The sequence below is a fragment of the Manis javanica genome, chromosome 7 (assembly GCF_040802235.1).
Source record: "Manis javanica isolate MJ-LG chromosome 7, MJ_LKY, whole genome shotgun sequence".
Lineage (NCBI taxonomy): Eukaryota > Metazoa > Chordata > Mammalia > Pholidota > Manidae > Manis > Manis javanica.
In genome coordinates, this window is record NC_133162.1 from 7,262,775 (window position 1) to 7,285,961 (window position 23,187).

The window sequence follows — 23,187 nt, forward strand, 5'->3', positions numbered from 1 at the left end:
GCGCCTCTACTCATCATTGTAAATAAAAGTAAGTATGCCACCATGTTTTGAGCAGCTGGTGGCTTAGAAATAGCTGGATGTTTTATAGTATATCACCTATGTCAGCCATCCTCAGGACACCCCATTTTACAGATGGGTCAGCGAGCTCTTGGATTACCCAGCTAACAAGGGGTGGCGTCAGGACTATTTGTGGATTGTCTGACTTCAAAGCCTGCATCTTACCATGTTGGGGAGGAAGAAATTTCCTCTACCCCTCAAGGAGTTTCTAGATGGTTCAAGAATAAATTGACATGGGACCGATTAACAGGAGGAAAAAAAACCCCAAAGTTTAATTACATATAGGGAGTCCATAGACATGAGATTCTCAAGACAGTCAGGGACATTGAGTTGAGGTATATAGTCATTCTGAACTAAGGAGAAGGGGGTAGGGGTCTGACAAAGGAAAAGGAGGAATAGAAATATTTGTTAAACAAATGTTTTTTGGGCCACACAGAAATAATGGGGCACCAGAGAGGAATTTTAGCAGGCTTAGCCCATTCATCCCAGTCTCCCACACCCAGTTCACCTTATAATGTAGTGATCTATGGTGATAGCTTGCCTCTTGGGGCAGGTCCTCCATCTAGGTTCTTTCTATGCATTTCAAAGGGGGGAAGGTTTCATGGAATCAGATTTTTAAAAAGTTTCTCAATCTTTTGGGCCTTGATTGTTTTCAACTCTGACAAAACTATCACAGTGGCACACCTTGGGGAAGCCTGCCCTTGGGGCCCTGCAGCCACTGTCTGTACAGCCCGGATGTGAGGTGCTCTGGTGCCCTGTGAACACATTTCTTAGAGCATTGATCAATCAGACTCACATCTCGGAAGGCAGAAGCTACAATTCATTTAGTCCCTTCATTCTCTTGAGCTCTGCACAGCGCTTTGTGAATAACGGGCACTGATGAATAGTTCAAAATTGAATTAAAAATGGGGAGACCAGTGTAGCAGAGATCTTCTGGTGCTTTAATCTCTATTTAAACTAATAGAGACATCAGAAAACAAAGTAAATTAGTTTCATGAATGGAATAAATCAAACTTAAGGTGGCAGGGAAGAATATAACTTCTTACCCCTAATTTAAGGATGTAATTAATCTTTATCACTAAAATCCTTTTGGGGGAGAATCTAGGTCAAAAACAAAGGCCCATATGCCACTATTAAGGATGTGACAGCTACAAATGCAGTGCACACTGGTGACTTGGATGCCAGCATAGGCACTGCTGTGTGTGTGACTCGCCTTTACAAAATAGTGAACAACTCGTGGCAAAATTCTGAGCAAAACAAACATTAAGTGTCTTCAACAAAGATGAAATGATTTATCATACCATATATTTATTTAATAGCTTTAATCTTTGAAATTAAAAAAAATCCTAAAACCAAATTATTTATGATATTAGAAAAGTTTGAATTTTTTTCAGTGAATACATTAAGGTAGTTTTTTTTTTTTTTTTTTTTACTGTAGTCCAACTAAAGAGTCAGAATTATTAAAGTTCTCCAAAGAAAAATAATTAAAGTTATCTAAGTTTTGGCACTCAGAGCTTTCATGGAAATTAAAAAAAAATCATTGCAAAATGATTGTGAGCTTGTTAGTAGACCTGATAGATAAGGATGTAAATATTTAACTCGTACTTGAGGTTTCTCTTATTTTATTTTTTATTAATGAGCAAGATAAATATTTTCCAAATAAATGCTGCAGCTAACTTAGTACTTACATTTTTGTCAAAAAATTTTACTTTAATCTTTTCTTTTCTGAGTTGAAATTCTTATGCGTCTCAAGCATGGAATCTGATGGGGTGGAATGCTTGGCATCTTGGTGTTATTTTGTAACACTGGCAGGGCCCTCTACCTTTGAATCTTGAATGTCTCTGTCTTTAAAAGTATTAGATTAGGTCTGTAAAATTCTTTGGCCCTGAAATCTATTATGTGCTTATATCTCTAATTCTCATATGTTCAAAATAGCATTTTTATTATATTTCAATATTGCAAATGGCTGACTTTTCAGCTCTGTGAGGTGAGTCTTATCTAAACATTTGCTATTGATTTAAATAGCCTTCACTTCTAGCTTGGTGAGCTCAATTGGCCTGGTTCGCCTCCATCATATAACAGAGTGAAAAAGTGGCTTCTCTGCCTCCATACTGTATTTATCTCCTTTGCTGCCTTAACCTTTGGGCCAAAAGGAAAAGGGCTTCAGCTCTGCTCTACAGCCCTGCACATAGGCTTGTTAATCATCAAAAAGAATTTTTCTGACAGCTTGAGATTTCTGCAAATAGCTCCTTACCCGAAGCTTGTCTCCTCTAGGAGACAGGGAAATATGTATGAAAATAATAAGCGCCTTGTCAAAGAGTTTTAGGAACACAGTGACCACACGTAGGTAGGTCAGTCAGCTAACCAAGAACACAGAGTTTCTCAGCTCTCCTCACATGCTCACTAGCACCCAGATGTCTGCAGCCTCCAGTCACCCCCTCACCTGCTTCCACTTGTGCTCTTCCTTTCTTTAGCACAAAAGAAGCTTGCATTCAGCCCTGAGTTAAGATGAGGCTCTAGGAATTTATCCGCCATCTTCTCAGTCTGCTGGCTTTCTGAATAAAGTTGCTTTCCTTGTCCCAACACTTTATCTCTGAACTTATTGGCATGTCATGTGGCAAGCGGCATTAGCTTGGACTCTGTAACAATCCCTCTTCTGGTATTTTCTGTTCCCTCTGCCTACTCATAGGCTGTCCATGTATAGTCACCAACCCCCAAGACCCTCTCAGAGTCTCCCCTTCTGGACCCAGTCTGCCATCATGAGATCCAGCAAGCAGACCCCCACTAAAGAATTGGTTCATGCCCTTCTCTCTAGCACAGTTTTATAAACTTTTCACACCCGCTGTCCTTCCTTCAGTACACCTCGAGAAGTAACATGGTGTTAGTGGACAATAATGGTTTGAAGTGCCTCCTTCCTTCATCTGAACAGCTATTATTATTCTAGGAATGGGAAGGGCTTTGGGCCTCTTGGGCTTCTGGGTCACACTCCCATAACGGCCACTTGCTCTGCTGCTAATTCCTGCCCCTGCGAATAAAGAGGAGCAGTGACATGTTCAGAAACAATTCCTACTAAAAGCAACATGGACATAGGTTCTGGGAGGGTGTAAAAATCCTGCAAGACAGGCTCTACCTTCAAGAAGTCTGGTTGGGAAGATAAGACATAGATAGAGCTAGAGATACATAGTAGGTTAAACAAGGACTCTAAGAAGTGGAGGGGCAGTGCTTAGTAGGGGGACCTCTGCGGCCTCGGTAGTGAGGGTGGGTGTCACTTGGGGAGACAGGAGCTGCAGCTGGGGTTTTGGGTGTAGTTCAGCTACAAGGGAGGAAAATTCAGTACTCCTGACAGGCATATTCTCATATCAGAACCTGAAAAACTTCTGAATCTCTGCTGATCATCCCCAGTTCAGACTCGAGTTTAGAATTTTTACCAGATCTCCCTCCCCAGTTCTTGCCACTATTTTGCTGAGCTTGTTCTTGCCGTATCTCTGCCATTCTGGATTTGAAGTTTACTCTCCTCTAGATACAAATGCTTGCCGCAGCAGTACAGTAGCAGCATGAGGGACTGTTAAGTCTGTTGCTGAGTCTTTTGTTGGAAGAGATCTTAGGGTAAGTAGGCCTGGGCAAAAGAAAAATCTCTGCAGTGGGGTAAAAACCCCCAAACACTTACATTTTCTGAGTATCTTTACCAGACTTTCTCCTTGGCTGTCAGCTTGGAATTTTCCTTCTTAATCATTTCAAGCCCAAGTGTATATGTAGGCTAGGTTAGTAACAAGAAATGACAAGTTGGACAATGAAGGAAGTAATGAAAAGCAAGACACACACATAATCCACAACTTGTTTTTCTGGTCACTAAATAATGGAGAGTTGCTTGTATGAGAAAATGAAGAATCCTTTCCTTTATAAGGAGACCTGAAGGCTCTTGCCTGATGTGAAACCCCTTGCAGTGTGAAGCATGTAGGCACTCAAGGGATATTTGTTGAGGTAAGAAATAAAATAAATTTAGGTGTTGGATATGTGCTAGGGGGCAGTCTTTATATCTTACAGGTTTATGGCTCCTGTGTAGTTAATTATTGAATCTGTGAGTAGTTTTAGAGGCTCAAAAATCTTTGTAAAATACCCTCTTGTCCATATGTTTCTAGACTGAACAAATAAAAAAGCACACAAATAGAGCAGCTCTGTTTCTCGGTTGAACATGAGCTGCTTTCAAGTCAAGGTCTCCAAGGCCACGTTATGCTAAAAAACAACTGCTAGTAGAGAGACCATAAAATATTATCAGACTCTCTGTACCTATTGCATTTTTTTTTCTGATAAGAGAGACAGACATTCTCAGCAGTTTCTTGCCTGAAAAGTTTTTGTTAAAGAGTATCTTATCTGTGAGTCCCGAAGTATTGCAACATTTTTGATGTTACACTGAGATCTTGGATGTCATGCTTTTCCCCTCATGAACCCAGGAACACCTGCACCTGTTCCTATGTGCCAAGGCATAACTGGGGATTCCTGGGCTCTACGAGAGTTCCAAGAGCTGGGCTGGCCTGCACACACCTGCCCAGGTTTTTAGAGCAGTAGTGTGAGGAACGATTCCTCTCTGACCTCTTGGGCAGAAAAACCTTGCTTCCAAATAATTAATCACACTGTATTTGCACTGATGGAGGGACATCAAAGAAACAAAAAGTCTTGCCCTTAGTGAGGTCCACAGAGGGCATGGCTGTACCAGTCTGAGCAAGCGACCTTGGTTTAGTGCAGATGGAGCAAAGGAGGACTGAATCCCTTCTGTGTCTTGCTCTAGACATCTGCAGACACAGGCTCTGCTTACAGCTCTGTGCCCACACCATTTTCCAGCCCTCACCATATAGCTTTGACTTTACTTTCTACTCAGCTAAGGCTCATCTTTGTTATGTGTGTTGAATATTTTCCATTTGCCCTCCTGCCCCATCTACTCTTCCACCCCCCACCACCCTTTTGTGTCTCAGGAGGCTGACCTGCAGACACTGCCTTAAAGGGCTCCCTGGGTCTATGGCTCCTTAATGGGTTCAGCCTACAGACAACCCTGGCAGGAGATGAGAGGTGGGGATGCTTATCACCCCAGCTCCCTCCTCCTGGGGTCACTGATGACCAGCTCAGGCAGGTGGCCTAACCTCTGTTACTCTCTTTGGGTCTGGGAACCTCTACTTTAGGCCTAGGTTGACAACGGCCTTCCCTGGTGCACTGGCCGCAGGTTACTCCACTCCCTGTCGTCTGCCTGTCCACACTTGAATTCCTTTAGCAAACTCTCCTTACATTTCCATTTGGAGTGTGCCATCTGTTTCCTGCTGGGCCCCTGACTGATCAAGGTGGTGTAACAGAACATGGTGTGGATATACAGTCCTTTGTCCCTGCAGCAATCTGCTGGGGCTGGGCAGCCTCTCACCTGTGGATGATAACCAGGCATAAATTGCTTCCCTTCTCCCAGTCTGTTTTCCAATATTTACCAGAAATGGCGTTGCCTAATTGATGTGCAGGTCCATCCAGTTCTAACTTGACATCATCCTAGACTGTCCATTTTGAGTTCTGAGTTTTGTAATAGTTGTGGAGGGTGCTGCAATCTTACACCGAGTATGTTATGGTCATTTAATTATCTAGCAGCAGCCACGAAGGTGGGCAGTGTTTTACAGATGCAGAGGTAACTGGTACTGGTGGGCTCAGAAGCGCCGCAGCTCCAGGGCTCACGGGCATGGGGCCCGCGCTGAGTCGGGGCGGAGCTGCTGTGGCCGCCACACAGAAGGCTCTGCGGGTCTGGAGCGAGGCTAGGGGGTGCCGGGGTGCAGGTCGAGCCCACCGTGCAGCCCTAAGGGCAGGGACCCGGGAAACGCCGGAAGCCCGAGGAGGCCCAGGTGACGTTTCGTCCCTTGGGGTCCTGTCTTGCAGTCAGCACGGGGCGGGCACCGAGCAACCGCGGAACCAAGGACCCAGGAGCCGCCCAGAGCAGCTCCGCCCGTAGCGCTCAGAACGAGATGGGATCCCGCGGTCCAGGTCCCGGCTGCACCCTGGGGCGGGCCCGCGGCGATTGGTGCCCAGCCCTCCGCCGCCAGCCAATGGGCGGCGAGGGCTTCCCGGGGAGGGGCTGCAGGCGCGTCTTAAGCTCTGTGACGCGTCGCCGTTGCCGCAGCCGCGCAGTGGGCGCCGTGGGTATCTAGCGGGTTCGCGAAGCGCCGCCAGGTACTCCCCGGGTGCGGCGGGCCGGGGCCGGGTAGGGATCCCCTGATGGCGGCCGGCCACGATCCGGGGCTCAGGGGAGCGGGCTGAGGGGACGCGCTGGGCCTTGCCCGGCTGGCGGGCTCCGCCTCCGCGGCCGGTTCATGCGGCCTACCAGCCGGCGGCGAGCACCGTGGGGCGGTGGGCACCGGGGCGGCGAACTCGCGGACGGCAGGCGCGGGGGCCGGGGAGGCGCGGGCCGGTAGGGGCGCAGCCTGGGCCCGGGTAGGGGCGCGGCGCATCCCGCCGGAAGCGGCGGGCAGGCGGGCAGGCGAGGGAGGCTCCAACCCAGAGAGCTGAGGATGTGGCGCCTCCAGCAGGGGCGGGCGCGGCCGGGCCGGCCCTGGGTCCCGCAGCCCCCGAGGCTGCCGCGGGCCCCTGGCGCCCCGCATTTCCGGGAAGGCGGCGTTTGCGCCTCCTGGGCCCCTGAGGTCGGCGGCGGATGGTGATCCTGGATACGGGAACTGCTCTGTAAACGGTGGCTTGCCTTCTGGGGCGGGGGCGCCGATGGAGACCACTGGAAGGGGCCTGAGTCCTCCCGGGCAGCGTCTGGGCCTTGCAGCCAACCTGTCCATCTCTTCGCCAGCCTCTATTTTCCTCCAGCCTTTGTACAATTAAAGAATTACCGAAGCAGAGCCTTTAGAGTAACGTGCACGTTCTCTAATAGTGCCGAGAGATTGGGGCCAGCAGGGCTTTCGGCACGAAGACTTCCTCCGCAGTTGCTTTGCCAACAGGGCTGAGCATCAGTAAATTCTGGTTGAATTCAGCGGGACGCTTGTCCTTGGTGACCGACGGTCTCCTCCCTTTGTCACTGTATCTCTGGCTTTCTTTGTGTTCGATTTTACCTCTTTGATCAGTTAATCAAAAGGAAGGAGTGATTTTGAAATGAGGTGGCTTTTCAAGAAATTACTATCCCCAGTTTCCCAGTTCTCTTTTATTCGGGTGTGTAAGCTTAAGAGTTTCTGTGGGAGAACCAGCGCTCTAATTTGAACCTGGAACTGTTCTTTAGGTATGTAACCCAATTTTTTTTTTTGTCTTCCCCATTTGAAATAAACAACAGACTTCTTTAGAATACCGTTGTTTCCTCTTCACAGAATTTAGTTTCCGACTATGAAAAAGATCCAAGTATGAAAGGATCTTTTAATAAAAACAAGATTTAAATAAAACGGTGTTTTGGGTTTACAGTTTTTCATGGTGTAGAAGATTAATTTTGCATCTCCTCCCCAAAAAGCCCAGTATGACTTTAAATAGTAACCATTCTTGGAAAGGAGTTTTTTTCCTTCAAGATGCCATCTTACTTGTAATGCCCCCATACTCTGCCTTTGTTACAGTTACTTGGGGGCATATTTTATGCCCCTTCGTGAGTTCTTGAGGATGGGCTAAATCGCATACATTTTAGAATTGTGATGAATGGACTAAATTTTGGAGGTGTGTGGAGGGTGTGGTCTGACTGAGCCAGTCCTTTTTCAATAGTAGTGATTAAGGTGTTTGCCAGTGACGCACTTGAGTTGAATTTTAACCTGGTCATGTAAACAACCCCCCCCCCGACAAAGTTTGTTGGCAGAACTTAAAAAAAATTTAAAGAAAACATTAGTTTTGAATGATTACCTCAAGATAAGTATTTGGTAAATATAGTAAAACCAAATTTACTTCACAGGTGGGCATTTTAAGTGGCTTTCTGATGAAATTGCACTGGTTTTTCTTCTAGTGTGATTAAAAAAATAATATTTCATAGGGTACGCTGGGTTAATAACTCTTCAAAATGCAGCCTTTTAGGGAAATTCTATTTTAGATATGTTCTAGATAGGATAGATTAGATAGGAGGGAGTAATAATAGTTGGAAGAAGGACTTTGTTAAGTGGATTACTGAAAGCATTCTGTTGTTAAGTTTTTTGCTGTCAATAGCAATTAGTTGTTTTCCCCAGGACCTGAGTGTGGGCTTTGGTTAAATTTATGACAACCACCTGGAATGGCCGCACTGGTACATGGTATTTTGACTGTAGAAATCCATTAAGTCTAATGAAGTGAACTCTTGCTGGAAAGGTTAGTTACCCCTCGTGACATGTTAGAGAATGCTAGTCTCCTCTCAGAGATAGACTCAATTCATCTGGGTCAACTCGCTTGACTCCTTCAGGAGTCCATATAAGTATATTTAGGAATGACCTTGTTCATTTGACAAAGAATGTCAGTGTTATGCTAGACCTGGCTAGGTTCCGGGGATACAAAGTGAATTTAAAGACTTGGGTGCTGTCCTTTTATGGAGCCTCATAGGATTCTAGTGGGGGAAAGGCATGAAGACAAGTGTCCTGAGGTGTTAGGACCTGTGACAAAAGTCTGCAAGATTCCTGGGAGTCTTTAGGAGGGCCTTCAGTAGTAAATTTCATGGGGTAGTATAGAAAAAAGGTGAATGCATATAGTATTCCTTATTTCCAAATGCGTGGAATTGCAGTAAATTTTCTTGTCCATGTTTCTGATGTTTTTTTTTTTTTATCACTAGAAACATTTTATTTCTTTTTAAAGGAAAAAGCTTCCAGTTTCAAGAAGAAACCGTGGTCCTGTTGATTCTTCCAGTGCAGAAATGGGCTAATTCCCTTATGTGTTTAGAGGAGGAAGGGAACTAACAGTGGCCATTTGTGTTCAGTTTGACACTTTTAATATGATATCATTTAATCCTCTAGTGACCTTGAATGGCTTCAACCTTAATTTTACAAATAGGAAAATTGAAAGTCAAAAAGATTGACAAAACCATCCAAAGATATTCTTCAGAGCCCCGCTAGAATTTAAATCCTGGTCTCCAGACTCTGGACTTCCCATTGTATCTTCCTGGCACTCCTTTTTGGCAGAGCATGTTGTCGATACTGGCTATATTTAAGCCCATCTTAATTCTGTTCTAGTATGTCTTGTGTGGTGCCAAGCACAGTAACTTGAACACAGAAAGTTCTTTAATAGAAATGTGCTTACAGGATTCTGGTACATCATCTGTATCCAACTGTAGGACTTCCTAGTTGAATTAAGTATCCAGAGTTCATCTTTAAAAAGCTTGATCAGTATTAGGAATGTTTTGGATATTACTGTTTGTCATTAAGTTGTATTCCTCAATAAGACTGCCTGAACACTGTAGATAAATGGGTATTTTTTCCCACTTGTGTTGCGAATTTACAGAGAAAATAACTTCTTGTACAAAATGAGAATGTTGAATTTAGAAAATTTCAAAAATTCCTTTCACTTGCCCTAATAATATTGCATTATTCTATCAGTTAATTAACTTAAAAGATGATTGTCACAGAATTTTAAATATTTTTTAATACCTCTCTCTCTCTTTTTTTTGGTGCTTCTTTGGTAGGTTCTTGTGAAGTCACAGAGCTGCAGACCGTGATGGCAAAATTATCATGGACGATAATTCTTACTTTAGAATCGGACCTTGTTCCCTAGAAGTAGATGAACTTTTATACTTAATTGTTGTGCTCCAGGCTGTGCTTCCTAGGGGATAGTGACTTCTGTCTTTTAACCACAATCCATTTTCTCCAAGCCTCTGAAACGTTTTGTTTTTCTATTAGTTTTATTTTTGTGTCGCCTAAGCTTTTTCTTTGCCTAATCAGGCAGACACTGATTCATTTTTAATAATCTGATTATAAATATATTTCACGATTGTTAGAAAATGTGGAAGGAACAGAATTGTAGGAAGGTAACCATAGTGAACTTTTTGTGTCTTGCCCTGTAATTTGTCCTTACATTTTTTGCAGAGTTGAATATTTAGTATATATGATCTTATTGTCTTCACTTAAACATACCCTAAAACATCTCTCTGTGTCATTAAAAACTAATTATTTTTATTTTTTGTTAATTTATATTTTTATATTGAGGTACATAGTAAATCTTAGTGTACAGCTTGATGAATTTTGATACGTGTATACACTCATGTAACCATCACCCAGAGAAAGAGATCAAATATCCTCACTTTTTTTTTATCCCCTTCACCTTTTTCACCCATCTGTCTCCCCTCTGGCAACCACAAGTCTAAAAACTAATTATTTTAAATGGCAACATGTTATATGTCTGTGATATGTTAAACTGTTCTCGTATTGTTGAACATCTTTTGTGCATATTCCTGAGTATTTCTTTATGATAGTTTTTATGAGTGAAACTACTGGTGTGAGAGGACAAACATGTCTAAGGATTTTATTATGGCTACAACTCTTCAGAAAATGTTTCAGTTGGGGTACCACTAAGGAGCACTTTTTTATTGCTAATTTGATCAAGGCAACAATTAATGTGTTAATTTTTTTAGTTGGTCAAATAGAGCCTTCATTCTTACTGAGCAGAGCATAAAGAGCCCAGGAAATAAAATCAATGTTTTAGGCTTAGCAGTAGAATTTTGGGGGAAGTTCTGTCTAGTATAGCTAGACATTTTTGCCTTTTTGTTAGCAGTTATCCCTAGTCTAATATTTCTAATATTTTTTTGTTGTTGATACACACCTCTTTGAGAGAAAGTCTTGTGAAAGTTAGGGACCTTCTCTGTAGGAAAATGCACTTACACGTACAATTCTGCATTTTATTTCAGGAGTTGCTGGGCTCTCTGAAGAAGTTCCTGGATTTCAAGTTAAAAATCTGCATTCTAATCTGAACCGTGTGGAGAAAGGGTGGGTGGTGAGTCTTGGCAAACCAACTGCTGGATTTTGCTTAGTAATTGCAAATTCCTGAACATACAGGATTCACTGGGTAGTGCCAAGTTAGAAGAGAAGCAAGCCAAGCTATAAGCATCAAGTTTCGCTAATTTGGCAGCTCAAATTGAGTGCTCAGAGATTATGCAAGGCTTGATTTGTCATTGATGGAGTTCTGTTGAAACATGAGTTAAGTAGTCTTTTTAAAAAATAAGCATGAACATTCTAAGTATGCCTAGTGTTGGCCAATAATTTTGAATTTATCTTTAAAAAACATTACTCCACCCAGACATGACTGTTGCATTTTCTTTAATTTCCTTTTTTCTTTTTGCTGCTTCCATTGCCCACTCTTTACCTCATGGTTTATCAGACTATTAATGGTATGATGGGATACAAAGCCGTATGGGAAGCACACAGTAGCGCTGGTGTTAGGGCTGGTGGTAGTGGGATGAGGAGCAAAGACTGAAATATGTAAGGAGATTGCTAGGAACTGCTGGGTTGCTTAGTGATGTGTAGGGTTTATTACTGAAATTCTTAGCTTATTGTAGTTGGATGTTCTCTACTTTGTTATTACCTTTTCCCCTTTAAACAGTTGCTTTTGTAATGCAGTTTTTTTGGGATAATTTTTATAGAAACAACCATCTTAGAGTAGCCAGTTTCTTTTGGGAATCACCTGTTTTGTCTCATCTGTTGTGTGTGTATGTAAATAAGTGTTCTATGTAATTTATAAAATGATAATATGTGTAATATGTATATTTTATTTGACTTACTGTAAAAGCTCTTCAAAGACTATTACGAATTGAGAGACAGAATTTTTTCCTAGTCTTTTTTTTTTTTTTTTTTGCCTTTCACCTTTATTTATGATGATTTTGACCTATGGAAGTTTTAGATATTTATGGCTAAATAACAGATTTTACCTTTTATAGTTTCTGTCTTTAAAAGTCCTTCCCATCCTCCAGTAAATCACTTGATTTCCATACCTGGTCTTTTTTTTTTTCCGGAGGATCGCCATTATCTTTTTTAAATCAAATTCTTCTTTAATTTCTTCACTCTTCATATACTAGGGCAGAGTCAGTTCTCATGGTAGTTCTCAGTCACTCTTTCCCCTCCAGCCTGCCTGTTCCCGGGCAGGCTGCTTCTCTGATTTGGTCTACTTGCCTCAGTCTCTGCCCTCCTACCTGTGACGGTCTGATAGTATGACACCTTGCAGAAGTGCCTTTTGAGTGGTTGCTCTTTCTACAAGGTCAGGTACCAACTCTTGAGCCCTCTGTCAGTCCGCTTTGCTGACGGCCTCCGGAGCGAGTTCCTGGTCCTTGATTTAGCTTGGAGCACCGATGACTTAAAGTGTGTGTTTATAAGTGGTACAAGGGAGTAAGTGAACAGGAGAGCCCCCTGGCCTCCTGTCTGTCCATCCATCACTCTTCCCCGTTCTGGGTTCTCTCCACATCCTGCTGCAGTAAGTGCCTGTCCAGCTTTACCATGAATATCTGTATACTTGTCCTCTGTGGCCCTCAACTTCCCAAGGCTAGGGCCACGTCATGGTTTGCTCATTTTTTTGATTTTCTATGGACTGTGGGAGAAGCTCGGTGTATATTTAATGAGATGACACACATCAGCTCTGGGAAGATTCTTACTTTCCATGCTTTCTCTTGTCTATGGACAGGTGGGTGCTATTCCTACTTGGAGGACAGGATGTTTTTCAAACTAGTACATTTGCAGACCATTGCCGTGCTTCGTCGTGGAATTCATTCTTCAGTGGCTTCTGCTACATCTGTTGCAACTAAAAAAACAGTCCAAGGCCCTCCATCCTCTGATTACATTTTTGAACGAGAATCTAAATATGGTGCACACAACTACCATCCTTTGCCTGTAGCCCTGGAGAGAGGAAAAGGTATGTTTCGAATTAATCCAATTCTACACCCTCCCGTACCTCTTCCTTTGTCACCTTTTTTAAAAATGCTTTTATATTTTCTCAATGTCCACTTTTCCAGATGCATTGAATTGTGATATTACAGATACAGTTAATTAATTCAACATGCTATTGGGTGCCGAGTGCTTGCTGTATTATATGCTATGGGGAATACAAAGGTGAAGTCATTCAGTTTTTGTCATGATGGTTCTTGCCAGGAGGGGGAATGTAAGATACATAAGTAAAGTTCTATAATGTTGTTATTTTTTTCCTTTAACTTTTATTTTGGCAGAATTTTAGGCCTGAAGGGAGAAAAGTTGCAATAGTAGCAGGAAAAGTTTTCTTTCACTCTTCATCCAGATTTCCCAAGTGCTAACATGTTACCACATTTGCTTCATGTCTCCACACACACACATTTGTTCCCTGAACTGTTAGAGAGGAAGTTGCAGACAAGCAGCTGTGTGTGTCTTTTATGAAACACGAGGCCTTTTCTTGTGTACAAAAGACTTTAAGGCGTTAAACCCCCCAATACATTTTAATATCTATAGTCAACTTTTAAAAAATTGTAAAATGTATATAATTTAAAATTTACCATTTTACCCATTCAGTTTAGTGGCATTAGGTGCATTTACAAGGTTTATAGCTATCACCTCTAGCTGGTTCCTGAACTTTATTACATAAAAAGGAAAGCCCGTGCATACTAAATAGTCATTCCCTCCTTGCAGTAGGACCTGGCAGTCACTAACCTGCTTTCTATCTCTGGATTTAGACTGTTCTGGATATTTCATATAAATGGAATCAGACAATATGTGACCTTTTGTGTTTGGCTTCTTTCATTTAGCATGTTTTCATCCATGTGGTAACATGTTAGTACTTCACTGCTTTTTATGGTTGAATAATATTTTATTGTATGAATAGACTACATTTTGTGTATCCACTGATCAGTTGTTGGACATTTGGGTTCTTTCCACCTTTTGGTTATTGTGAATAGTGCTGTTGTGAGCATTCGTGTACAAATTTTTTGTTTGAAATACCCATCCTCTGCTTTGTGGGATTTATACCTAGGAGTGGGACTGTTAGGTCCTATGGTAATGTTGTTTAACTTGTTGAGCTGAAAAACCATTTTCCACAAACTGCAGCACCATTTTACAATATATGAGTTCTAATTTCTAGCAGTACCTGAGCTCCATTTCTTCCACGTCCGTGCAAACACTGGTTTTCCTTTTTTAAAAAGTCGTAACTATCTTAGTGGGTATGAAGTGCCTTCACTGTGGTTTCGATTGGCATTTCTCTACTGACTGAGATCTGGGCATCCTTTTATGTGCCTGCTGGTCATTCTCTGGAGAAGTGTTCATCTGAGTTTGCTGCCCATTTTTTAAGTGGGTTGTGTGTCTTCTTGAGTTGTAAGAGTTCTGGATACTAGATCCTTATCACGTAGATACATGATTGAAAATACTTTTTCCCATTCTGTTTGCTACAGTCAACTGGTCATTATTTCTCATAATATTATGTATTCTGCCTTTAAATTCCTAACTCCAGTTTTCTAGGAGTAAAGGTTTCACTCTGGAGTTTATAAAACCTTTTCATGTAATGCTGTTCTTGTTAAATGTGTAATTTGAAGCTGGACAGATAAAATAAAATTCATTCTAAACCAGAGTTTATTCTGCTTGAGCTAAAACATGCCTTAACCATAATTCTATTAATAGAGGTTCATATGCAGATACCCAAAGGGCTTGCTAGCATTCTTAATCTTTGAGTTTTATGTAATTTAGTGATTTTTTTCTAAAATTATTTTTCTTATATATTTTAGGTATTTACCTATGGGATGTAGAAGGCAGAAAATATTTTGACTTCCTGAGTGCTTACAGTGCTGTCAACCAAGGGCATTGTCATCCAAAGATTGTAGACGCTCTGAGAAGTCAAGCAGACAAATTGACCTTAACATCTCGGGCCTTCTATAACACCGTGCTCGGTGAATATGAAGAGTATGTCGCCAAACTTTTCAACTACCATAAAGTCCTTCCGATGAATACAGGTAAAGTATTTCCTATTTTTGTTATTGTTAAATAGCCAATTGTTTTCCGATAATTTAAAATCTTTCTTAAAACTGAAAACTTCTCTCTTGATAGGAGTGGAAGCTGGAGAGACTGCTTGCAAACTTGCTCGCAGATGGGGATATGCTGTTAAGGGTGTTCCGAAATACAAAGCAAAGATTATTTTTGCAGGTGTGTGAAATTCACATTAACCTCTGTGACTTAGACATGCAATATCATTTACCTTTCTAATTTACCGATGAAATATTTCTAATGTGTTTTCCTCTTACATGATATATTATTTGCTGAATATTTCATAAAAATTGAGAGATTTCCTTTTCTTGGATTTATTTCCAACTATTTCTTTGTATATGCGATTTTTCTCTGCTAAATAACCCCCTACTCTTCCCTCTCTAAAATGAGTGACTGTGTAATTTATTTCTCATCTGCTTACCTGATTTTTTTCATAGTAGTTTTCTGGTTGTCAGATGGTCTTGGTAGAGGATTTTGTTAGATTGTTCAAGTTGACATATTAACATTAACAAGTGGGGTCATGTCCTAGTATGATGTGAAGTTTGAGTCTTACTGTTTGATGTATTGTCATGTCTTGTTCTTAGAAGCTGTTGGAAGAGGGCTGGAGTTGCCCTAGATATATTTCTAAGAATGGTTGAGGGTTGAGAGGAATGACGTGAATACTAATTAAGAAGACCACTAGTTAATTCAGATGATATAATCTAACTTCTGGAATCTTTATAATGATGTTGAATTGCTTGGTTCTGACTTTTTTTTAAAGCTTTGATTTTAATTTTTAAAAACCAAGTACAGGTAAATTTGTTACTGCACATGATCAACATTCATTCTTGTGATAGTTGAAATTAAATATTCTGCCTTGTGAACCAAGCAGTTAAATTATAACCCTCCATAATAGAATCCAGAGTTCAGCTGATGGCCAAGCCATAGCTGGTATTTGGGGTGACAGATCACTATTCCTGAAGAAGTCTTTGCACAGCTCTGGAAGTGACCTGCCATTGTGGGATCTTGTGCCTTAGTCGTGGGAAAACATAACTGTCTTCTAAACAAAAAATGGCCTTCTTAGTGATTTTCATTTTTGCAGTCTGTGCCTATACTCTATCATATTAGCAAAGGGTACAAAGGTGTTTTTACCCAAGTATGGAGAGAAGCTGGTAGTCAGTGGGGTGGAGAGACAGGTCTGAGGCTGGTTGGAAGAGAGCATGTAGGCCCACGGTCTAGTTGGGGCATTTCCCCTTAAGCAAGCCTGGTCAACCTCAATGTGCTGTTGCTTGTGGATAAGTAAAGTGGGGATTACTCATAGGTGAGAGGCTTGGCAAGAGTAGTGTTTAGAGACGCTGTGAAGCCAAAATACAATAATTCAGTATGTAGTTGAGTTGGTGCTTACAGAGGTGGTAGGAAGATATTTATTAAAAAAAAAAAAGGAAATTCTACAACCCCCACAACCCCCCATCGCAACCAAGTTTCTCTATTATTCTACACTGTTTCTTTCTTCCCTTGAATTTAACCTGCTTGAAATTATCTCATGCATTTGCTTTGCTCTGGTTTAGGTTGTGGAATTTCTTCCCTGTTAGTATTACAAGCTCCTTGAGGGCAGGAAGCTTGCCAATCATCGCATTCTATCTCCAACACCTAGAACAGGGCCTGCCATTCAGTAGGTCCTCAAATATATTAGAGCAGTAAATTAATGGGTAAAAATGTTCCTGAGCAAAGGCAGGCATCTGTCATTTGGCATAGACAATACCAAGGAGGCAAAATTGAAAATACTTGGGTCGCCTGAGGATATTTTCTCCAAATGATATTTAAAATTCATGTGGTCGAATAGTTGGCGTGTATTATTGGATTTTTTAAAAGTAAAACTGCCAATTCTCTAAGAAAAATATTCTTTCTCATCACTGTCATAAATGTACCGTCTCCAGAAAAATACGTATTGAATGCCTCAGTTTTTAGGGTTTGGGATTATTGAAAGAAGAGTCAAGTATTATCTTCTGGGGTGATATATAACTGTTAGGAGATTGAGTAGAGAAGTGGCCTAAAATAGTAAGTGCAAGGTCAGACCTTAGTGGTCTTGTGAACCAGGGGTTTAATACAAGGTTTGCTCTTAACAAATGGAAGCTCATGGAGGTTCTGTAAAGCAAACCCTTGGTTTTTTTAAAAACCAAACATCCTAAGGTATTTTGGGAGATAGTGTATAAAATTTGGGAGTTTGTTTGAAATAACCACTGTTTATTTCTCCTTTCTAGCTGGAAACTTCTGGGGTAGAACATTGTCTGCTATCTCTAGTTCCACAGACCCAAGCAGTTATGATGGTTTTGGACCATTTATGCCAGGTTTTGAAGTCATTCCATATAACGACCTGCCTGCTCTTGAGGTACTCACTAGCATCACTGTGCTTTAGCTCTTAGTAAATAGGAATTAAATTAGTTTTATGGCTGAGTCAAAAATAGATATGTGACTGTAATGAAAATCCGCCTTAAGTTAGGCCAAGATTTCAGTCAGTTTCCAATATGGGAAATCAGGTTCCATGGTCTAATCCTGACAACCAACTGACCACTTTTGGTTTGTATCCTGCGTAAGTAATTTGGAGACTTGCGGAATTATTTTACTAGATAAAACTACTCAGTTTTCAGCTAGCTTTTTAAAATTATGAGTGAAGAACTTATAAAATAAAGATTCACTTAAAATGGCTTTTTAAAAGGCCATTTAGTTTTTATTAATACTACATTTAACTATATATATTTTGGTAATTGTCAGTGAGAAATGTTATAGTTTGAAGTCAGAATATAAGGTAGTGTGAATACTTGCTTTATATACTTACTCTTAACAGAAAATATGTGTAGTATATAATCTCATATTTTCTAATAAGTTACGAAGGAAGTCATTAAAATGTATTCATATTTTTTTTGTAGCGTGCTCTTCAGGATCCAAATGTTGCTGCATTCATGGTAGAGCCAATTCAGGGTGAAGCAGGTGTTGTTGTTCCTGATCCAGGCTACCTGATGGGTGTGCGAGAGCTCTGTACCCGGCACCAGGTCGCCCCCCTTGCCGCCTGTTTGCGTTGCTTAGGGGTCCACTCATAGGGTGTAATGCCAAGATTACGTCAGTTCTCCACTAGAGGGAGCCATCATTCCAAGACATCAGAGCTTTTCTTGCTCTCCCAGCAGCCTGCGCAGAAGCTGATTTTTTACTGGCTCTGGAAACTGGCCAGACCCTGGGCCCTGCTGGAGCTTCAGGCTCCCTGGCCCTGACCGGGTTCCTTGCCCTCTGCTCCAGCAGCTTGGACTGTGATACTTCCCAAACCATTGGTTGTATCTCTCTACTCCAACATTTAGGTGTTCTCTTCCTCTTCCTACCAAGCTAATAAATTACTTAATAAGAAGCAAATATTTAATTAATATTTGTGGAATATACAAGTGAATTAATTTGTTTGCAGACAGTAATTAGATCTGAAAGAACCCCACAAAGCCCTCACTTTGCCTAAGTGCCTTTCCATTCTGTGGGACAGTTCAGAAGGGGCCTTTTGGGGAGAGAGTGACTGACACGGGAGATGACTGGCGTGTGTGCAAGGTTTCTGTAGGATGCTACTGAAGTTGTGTGAGTAACTAAAATAGTTTCACAGATCTGAGGGATGTTAGAACAGTGGGTTCGTGTGGGGAAAAGTAAAGATCACTGTTTTCCCTATAGCATCAGAATTGACCATTAATATAGTTATACTGTTTTCCAATAGGTTCTGTTTATTGCTGATGAAATACAGACAGGATTGGCCAGAACTGGTAGATGGCTGGCTGCTGATCATGAAGATGTCAGACCTGATATAGTTCTTCTTGGAAAGGCACTTTCTGGTGGCTTATACCCCGTAAGTTCAATGCTTAGCTTTTCTTTTTGTTCACTACTCTCATGAAATAATATCCTTAAGATATTTTTACATCAACTGATTGTGACAATAATGGCTTTTCCCACAGTTAGTTTTACTTAGTGTGCTCTGGTGCCACCTGGATTATGTGTACGAAAAAACGCTTCACACTTCTGTGGGATGACATACTTAGTTTTAACTGAAGACTTGAGTGTGCCTTAGAATTTGCTGTGGCATTTATTTTGGGTGGAAACATTTTACCCCAGAAGTACTCCATAGACCCCTATATGCTTTTTTCCATTGTTCAGAAATAGTTGTTTATAACCTTGACCTGTTAAATGTAGAGATTAGGAAAAATTAATGTTTTGTTTTAGTTCTGTTCTTGGGTTGCTATTCACAGCCCATAATTGATACTGGATTAATGGGCTTTGAAGTACAGTGCAGAACATTGTTTTCTAAGCAGCTAAAGCATTTCACCTTCAAAGTGGAATGAATTATAAATTATATCATTGCAGAAACAGCTTTCCTCCTAGTTACCAAATGCTCTTGTTCTGTGTCACTGAAGTGTGCTTGATGTGCTTGTAATGCGTTAGGGGCTTTATTACTGATTCACTGTTAGTTATGATAGCTCTTAGATGTTCAAGCTTTATGTCGGATTTAATATCAGCTTCATAAATATTTGTGTTCCTGGTATGCTAAGTATGGGAATAGTTAGTCTGAGTCTGAGAGAGGACTTGGTTAGCACCCAGCGCTCTGTCTTCCAGGTGTCTGCAGTGCTGTGTGATGATGACGTAATGCTGACCATTAAACCAGGGGAGCATGGGTCCACCTACGGTGGCAATCCGCTAGGCTGCCGAGTGGCCATTGCAGCCCTTGAGGTAAAACTGATACAACCCCATGGTATCCATTCCTTTAGCTAGAGTTGAAGTGACTTAAATTTGAGCCCATTGGTGTAATGAGAAATGTAGTAAGATTGCCAAGTATTTTGAACATGAAGTATGGAGGAAAGATTTTAGGGGCAAGGCATTCTCAGAACAGTTTAACTAGTAGACAGGAATCCTCCGTGGCTTTCTGAGTTTGTGGTCACCTGGGGCTTTGGGCCCGTAGGCCCTGGGTGGCCCTCAGAGGGCCGGGCTCTCACTCTGACTAGCCTTGTCTGTCGGACCTCTGGCTTAGCACGCATGGTTTTCTTTTAAAGTGTAGATTTGAATGCTTTTAGATTTATTCCTTAAGTGCCTATCAAAGACATAAAATTATAAAATCTCTAAGGGTGGACTTTTTTAGGAAAAAAAGTAAAAGGAAATTCTGTTGCAGTTTAAAAATTAAAGTATGTTTAGCCTATTGATTTATTAAACTACAAAAGTATCACTTAAACAAATTTTAATCCTTATTTTGCTGTGAAATCAGATTGATGATGGATGGATCTGTGGCTAAAGCAAGGTTCTGTCTGATGAAGTCTGTTTGATTAGGAATTAGATTGGCATAGGCTTTGAACACATAAGTCTTTATCTGATGTGTTTGTCCTTTGCTTAGAGTCCATATTCCTTTCCAAAGAACAACATAAAAGAAGGCAGTCTTAATATTTGTGTAATTTCTCTTTAAATACAGGTTTTGGAAGAAGAAAACCTTGCTGAAAATGCAGACAAAATGGGTACTGTGTTGAGAAATGAACTCATGAAGTTACCTTCTGATATCGTAACTGCTGTAAGAGGAAAAGGATTATTAAATGCTATTGTAATTAGAGAAACCAAAGGTATGGAGATGTCATTTTTACCGGGAGAGCTAGAATATGTTTGGTATTTTGTCTGGTGGTTGGGTTCCTCCCTTTGAAATTGTTGACCTCCTGTTGACCAAGTCTTTAGCAGAGTGTCATCTAATTTATATTAATGGACATAAAAACAGCTCTTTTCTACACAAAGACACTTTCATTTGACCTTTTGACCTATTTTTGTTCTTTTAAGTCATTTGTGATTTTGTGTGGGTTAGGTGTGCGGTACTTGGAGATCTGTCTGGCTTTAGTAGGTCTGCACAGAGCACTGCCCTTGAGTCTCCTTCGCTGTCCTTTTCTCCCTCACTTTCACACTGCGTGTCAGGAGGGGTAGTAGGTGCAGTAGCAATAGGGACGTGAATGATGAATACCACAATGCGGAGGATAAAAATAACCCCAGGGCCACTTAACTGACTGCTTGGTGTTTAGTACATCATTTGTAACACCTAGGGGTGCCTTGCTGGATTTTCTTGTGATAACTTCCTTTTAAAGCAATGATTCAGGTGTCTGTACTTTAGAATCATCCTGGGGAGCTTTTTAAAAAATTAACCCAAGCCTAGCCTTGGCCAGGAGATTCTGATTGGATGGCTCTGGTGGGGCCCAGGCATTGGCCCTTTGGTGATTCTGATGTGCAGCCGGGGTTGAGAATCATGCTGTGAAATAATGAGAGCCTAGTTCTACAAGCCCAGGAAGCAAATCCATTTTAGGGATGTCTAGGGTTCACTAGGGATGTCTAGGGTTCACTAGTTCATTCTGTGCTAATTTATCTGTACCATACCCAAATTCTTTTTACATTGGTTCCTCATGTAATTAATACAGCAGCCTCGTTGCTTGGTCTTTTTCATTTTTGAAAAGCTAACAAAAACCTCGTGTCTGATGACATCATTCGTTCCTAGCTGTGTACTTGTTGAAAAGTAACTTCATCTTTGAGTAAGAGCCAAGCAAGCTTGCAACTCCAAGCTGCCTCTCCTGTGGAGGGGCTGGGAGTGCTGTTGGTCAGGCTGCCCTTGCCCATGCTGCTGCAGGGGAGGTTTTAGTGTACACGTTTGGACATTTTCTTTTCTTTTTTTTCAGATTATGATGCTTGGAAGGTGTGCCTGCGACTTAGAGATAATGGACTTCTGGCCAAGCCAACCCATGGTGACATCATCAGGTTTGCCCCTCCTCTTGTGATCAAGGAGGATGAGATTCAGGAGTCCGTGGAAATTATTAACAAGACCATCCTGTCTTTCTGAGGGCGGTGACTGTTTTCAGTGGCACCTGGGAGCTGGCCGGAGATGGCAGTTCGTTGATGTCCTATGAACCCTTTGTGTCTGTGCTTAACGTGGGCGCACTTCACTCCCCTGTGTCTTCAAGGACTTTTTTAAAACAAAAGATTTTTTTTTCAGTGCATACATAACAATGACATTTATAAACAAAACATGTGTTTTGTTGTGTAATGTAACTAGGAGAATGTAATGGCATCTGTACTTGATTATTTGTGCTCATGTGCTTTCTCAGGTGAAAGGCACCTCTGTATGTAGTCAGCCTTTTTTCACTCAAGCCCTTCAGGATAATTTATATGTGTTCCATAATATCCTTGCTGGTATAAATGTTTTGCATTTGAAAAAGTTACATGGGTTATTACACATATGACTCGCTTAACCTAGTAAAGTTGAACCATAATCATTGAATTTTAGGAAGGGTTAATGGTTAAGCTTATATAAAATACTAGACTTAAGTAACTTCATAGTCCCAGCATCAGGATGTATTACCATTTTGAATTGAGAATTAATGTTTAACATTCCCAAATTATGTTTTAAGTGTTTGATATAATTTGTAAAAAAAAAAAGTTTATTTTGTTTTTCTTTAAATTTAAAATAAAGCTTATGTGTATTTTATTGTCAGTGTGCTATTACTGCAGTATTTTTTTTGAAATTAAAGCATTGTTGATATATAATCTTATGTTGGTTTCAAATATAACACACAGTGGTTCAACAGTTATGCATATTGTTAAGTCCTCACCCCCTCTAGTGTGGTTACTGTTTCTTAATGTAGTAAGATGTCACAGAATCAATTATATTCTCCATGCTGTACTACTGTCCCTGTCACCAACTTATATTGTGATTGCGAATTATTCCCCTTTATCCCTGTCAACCACCCCCTACCCCTGCCCGGCCAACCCCTTCCCCTTGGTAACTACTAGTCCCTTCTTGGTGTCTTGAGTCTACTGCTGTTTTGTTCCTTCTGTTTTGCCTTGTTTTTATACTCCACAAATAAGTGAAATCATATGGTACTTGTCTTTCTCCACCTGGCTTATTTCACTGAGCATAATACCATCTATCTATATACATCCATGTTGTTGGAAATGGATTGATTTTTTATGGCTGAATAATATTCCATTGTGTATGTATATGTACCATATCTTCTTTATCCATTCACCTACTGATGGACACTTAGGTTGCTTCTGTATCTCGGCTATTGCAAATAGTGCTGCAACAAACAGGTGCATAGAATCTCTTTAAATCAGGGATTTTGTTTTCTTTGGGTAAATTCCTAGTAGTGGAATTACTGCGTCAAATGGAGTTTCTATTTTTAGTTTTTTGAGGAACCTCCATATTGCTTTCCACAACAGTTACTGCAGTATTATTGATTTACATTGCTTT

General features: G+C 41.0%; 1 protein-coding gene across 5 annotated transcripts; it reads left to right on the forward strand.

Annotated features, from left to right (window-relative positions):
* Positions 1-6,124: 6,124 nt before the first annotated feature.
* Positions 6,125-22,428, forward strand: OAT (ornithine aminotransferase). 5 transcript variants are annotated; one of them, XM_017669906.3, is made up of 11 exons: positions 6,125-6,252; positions 10,850-10,935; positions 12,613-12,840; positions 14,669-14,893; positions 14,988-15,083; positions 17,165-17,292; positions 17,831-17,953; positions 18,649-18,777; positions 19,539-19,652; positions 20,383-20,527; positions 21,617-22,428. In XM_017669906.3, the coding sequence occupies exons 3-11, from the start codon at positions 12,642-12,644 to the stop codon at positions 21,775-21,777; spliced, it is 1,320 nt and encodes a 439-aa protein (XP_017525395.1). In that variant the 5' UTR covers positions 6,125-6,252; positions 10,850-10,935; positions 12,613-12,641; the 3' UTR covers positions 21,778-22,428. The 5 variants fall into 5 exon arrangements, with proteins under 5 accessions (XP_017525395.1, XP_017525393.1, XP_017525396.1 ...); XM_017669904.3 differs by having other exon boundaries at positions 6,126-6,252; positions 10,850-10,928; XM_017669905.3 differs by having other exon boundaries at positions 6,222-6,283; positions 10,850-10,928.
* Positions 22,429-23,187: the final 759 nt, after the last annotated feature.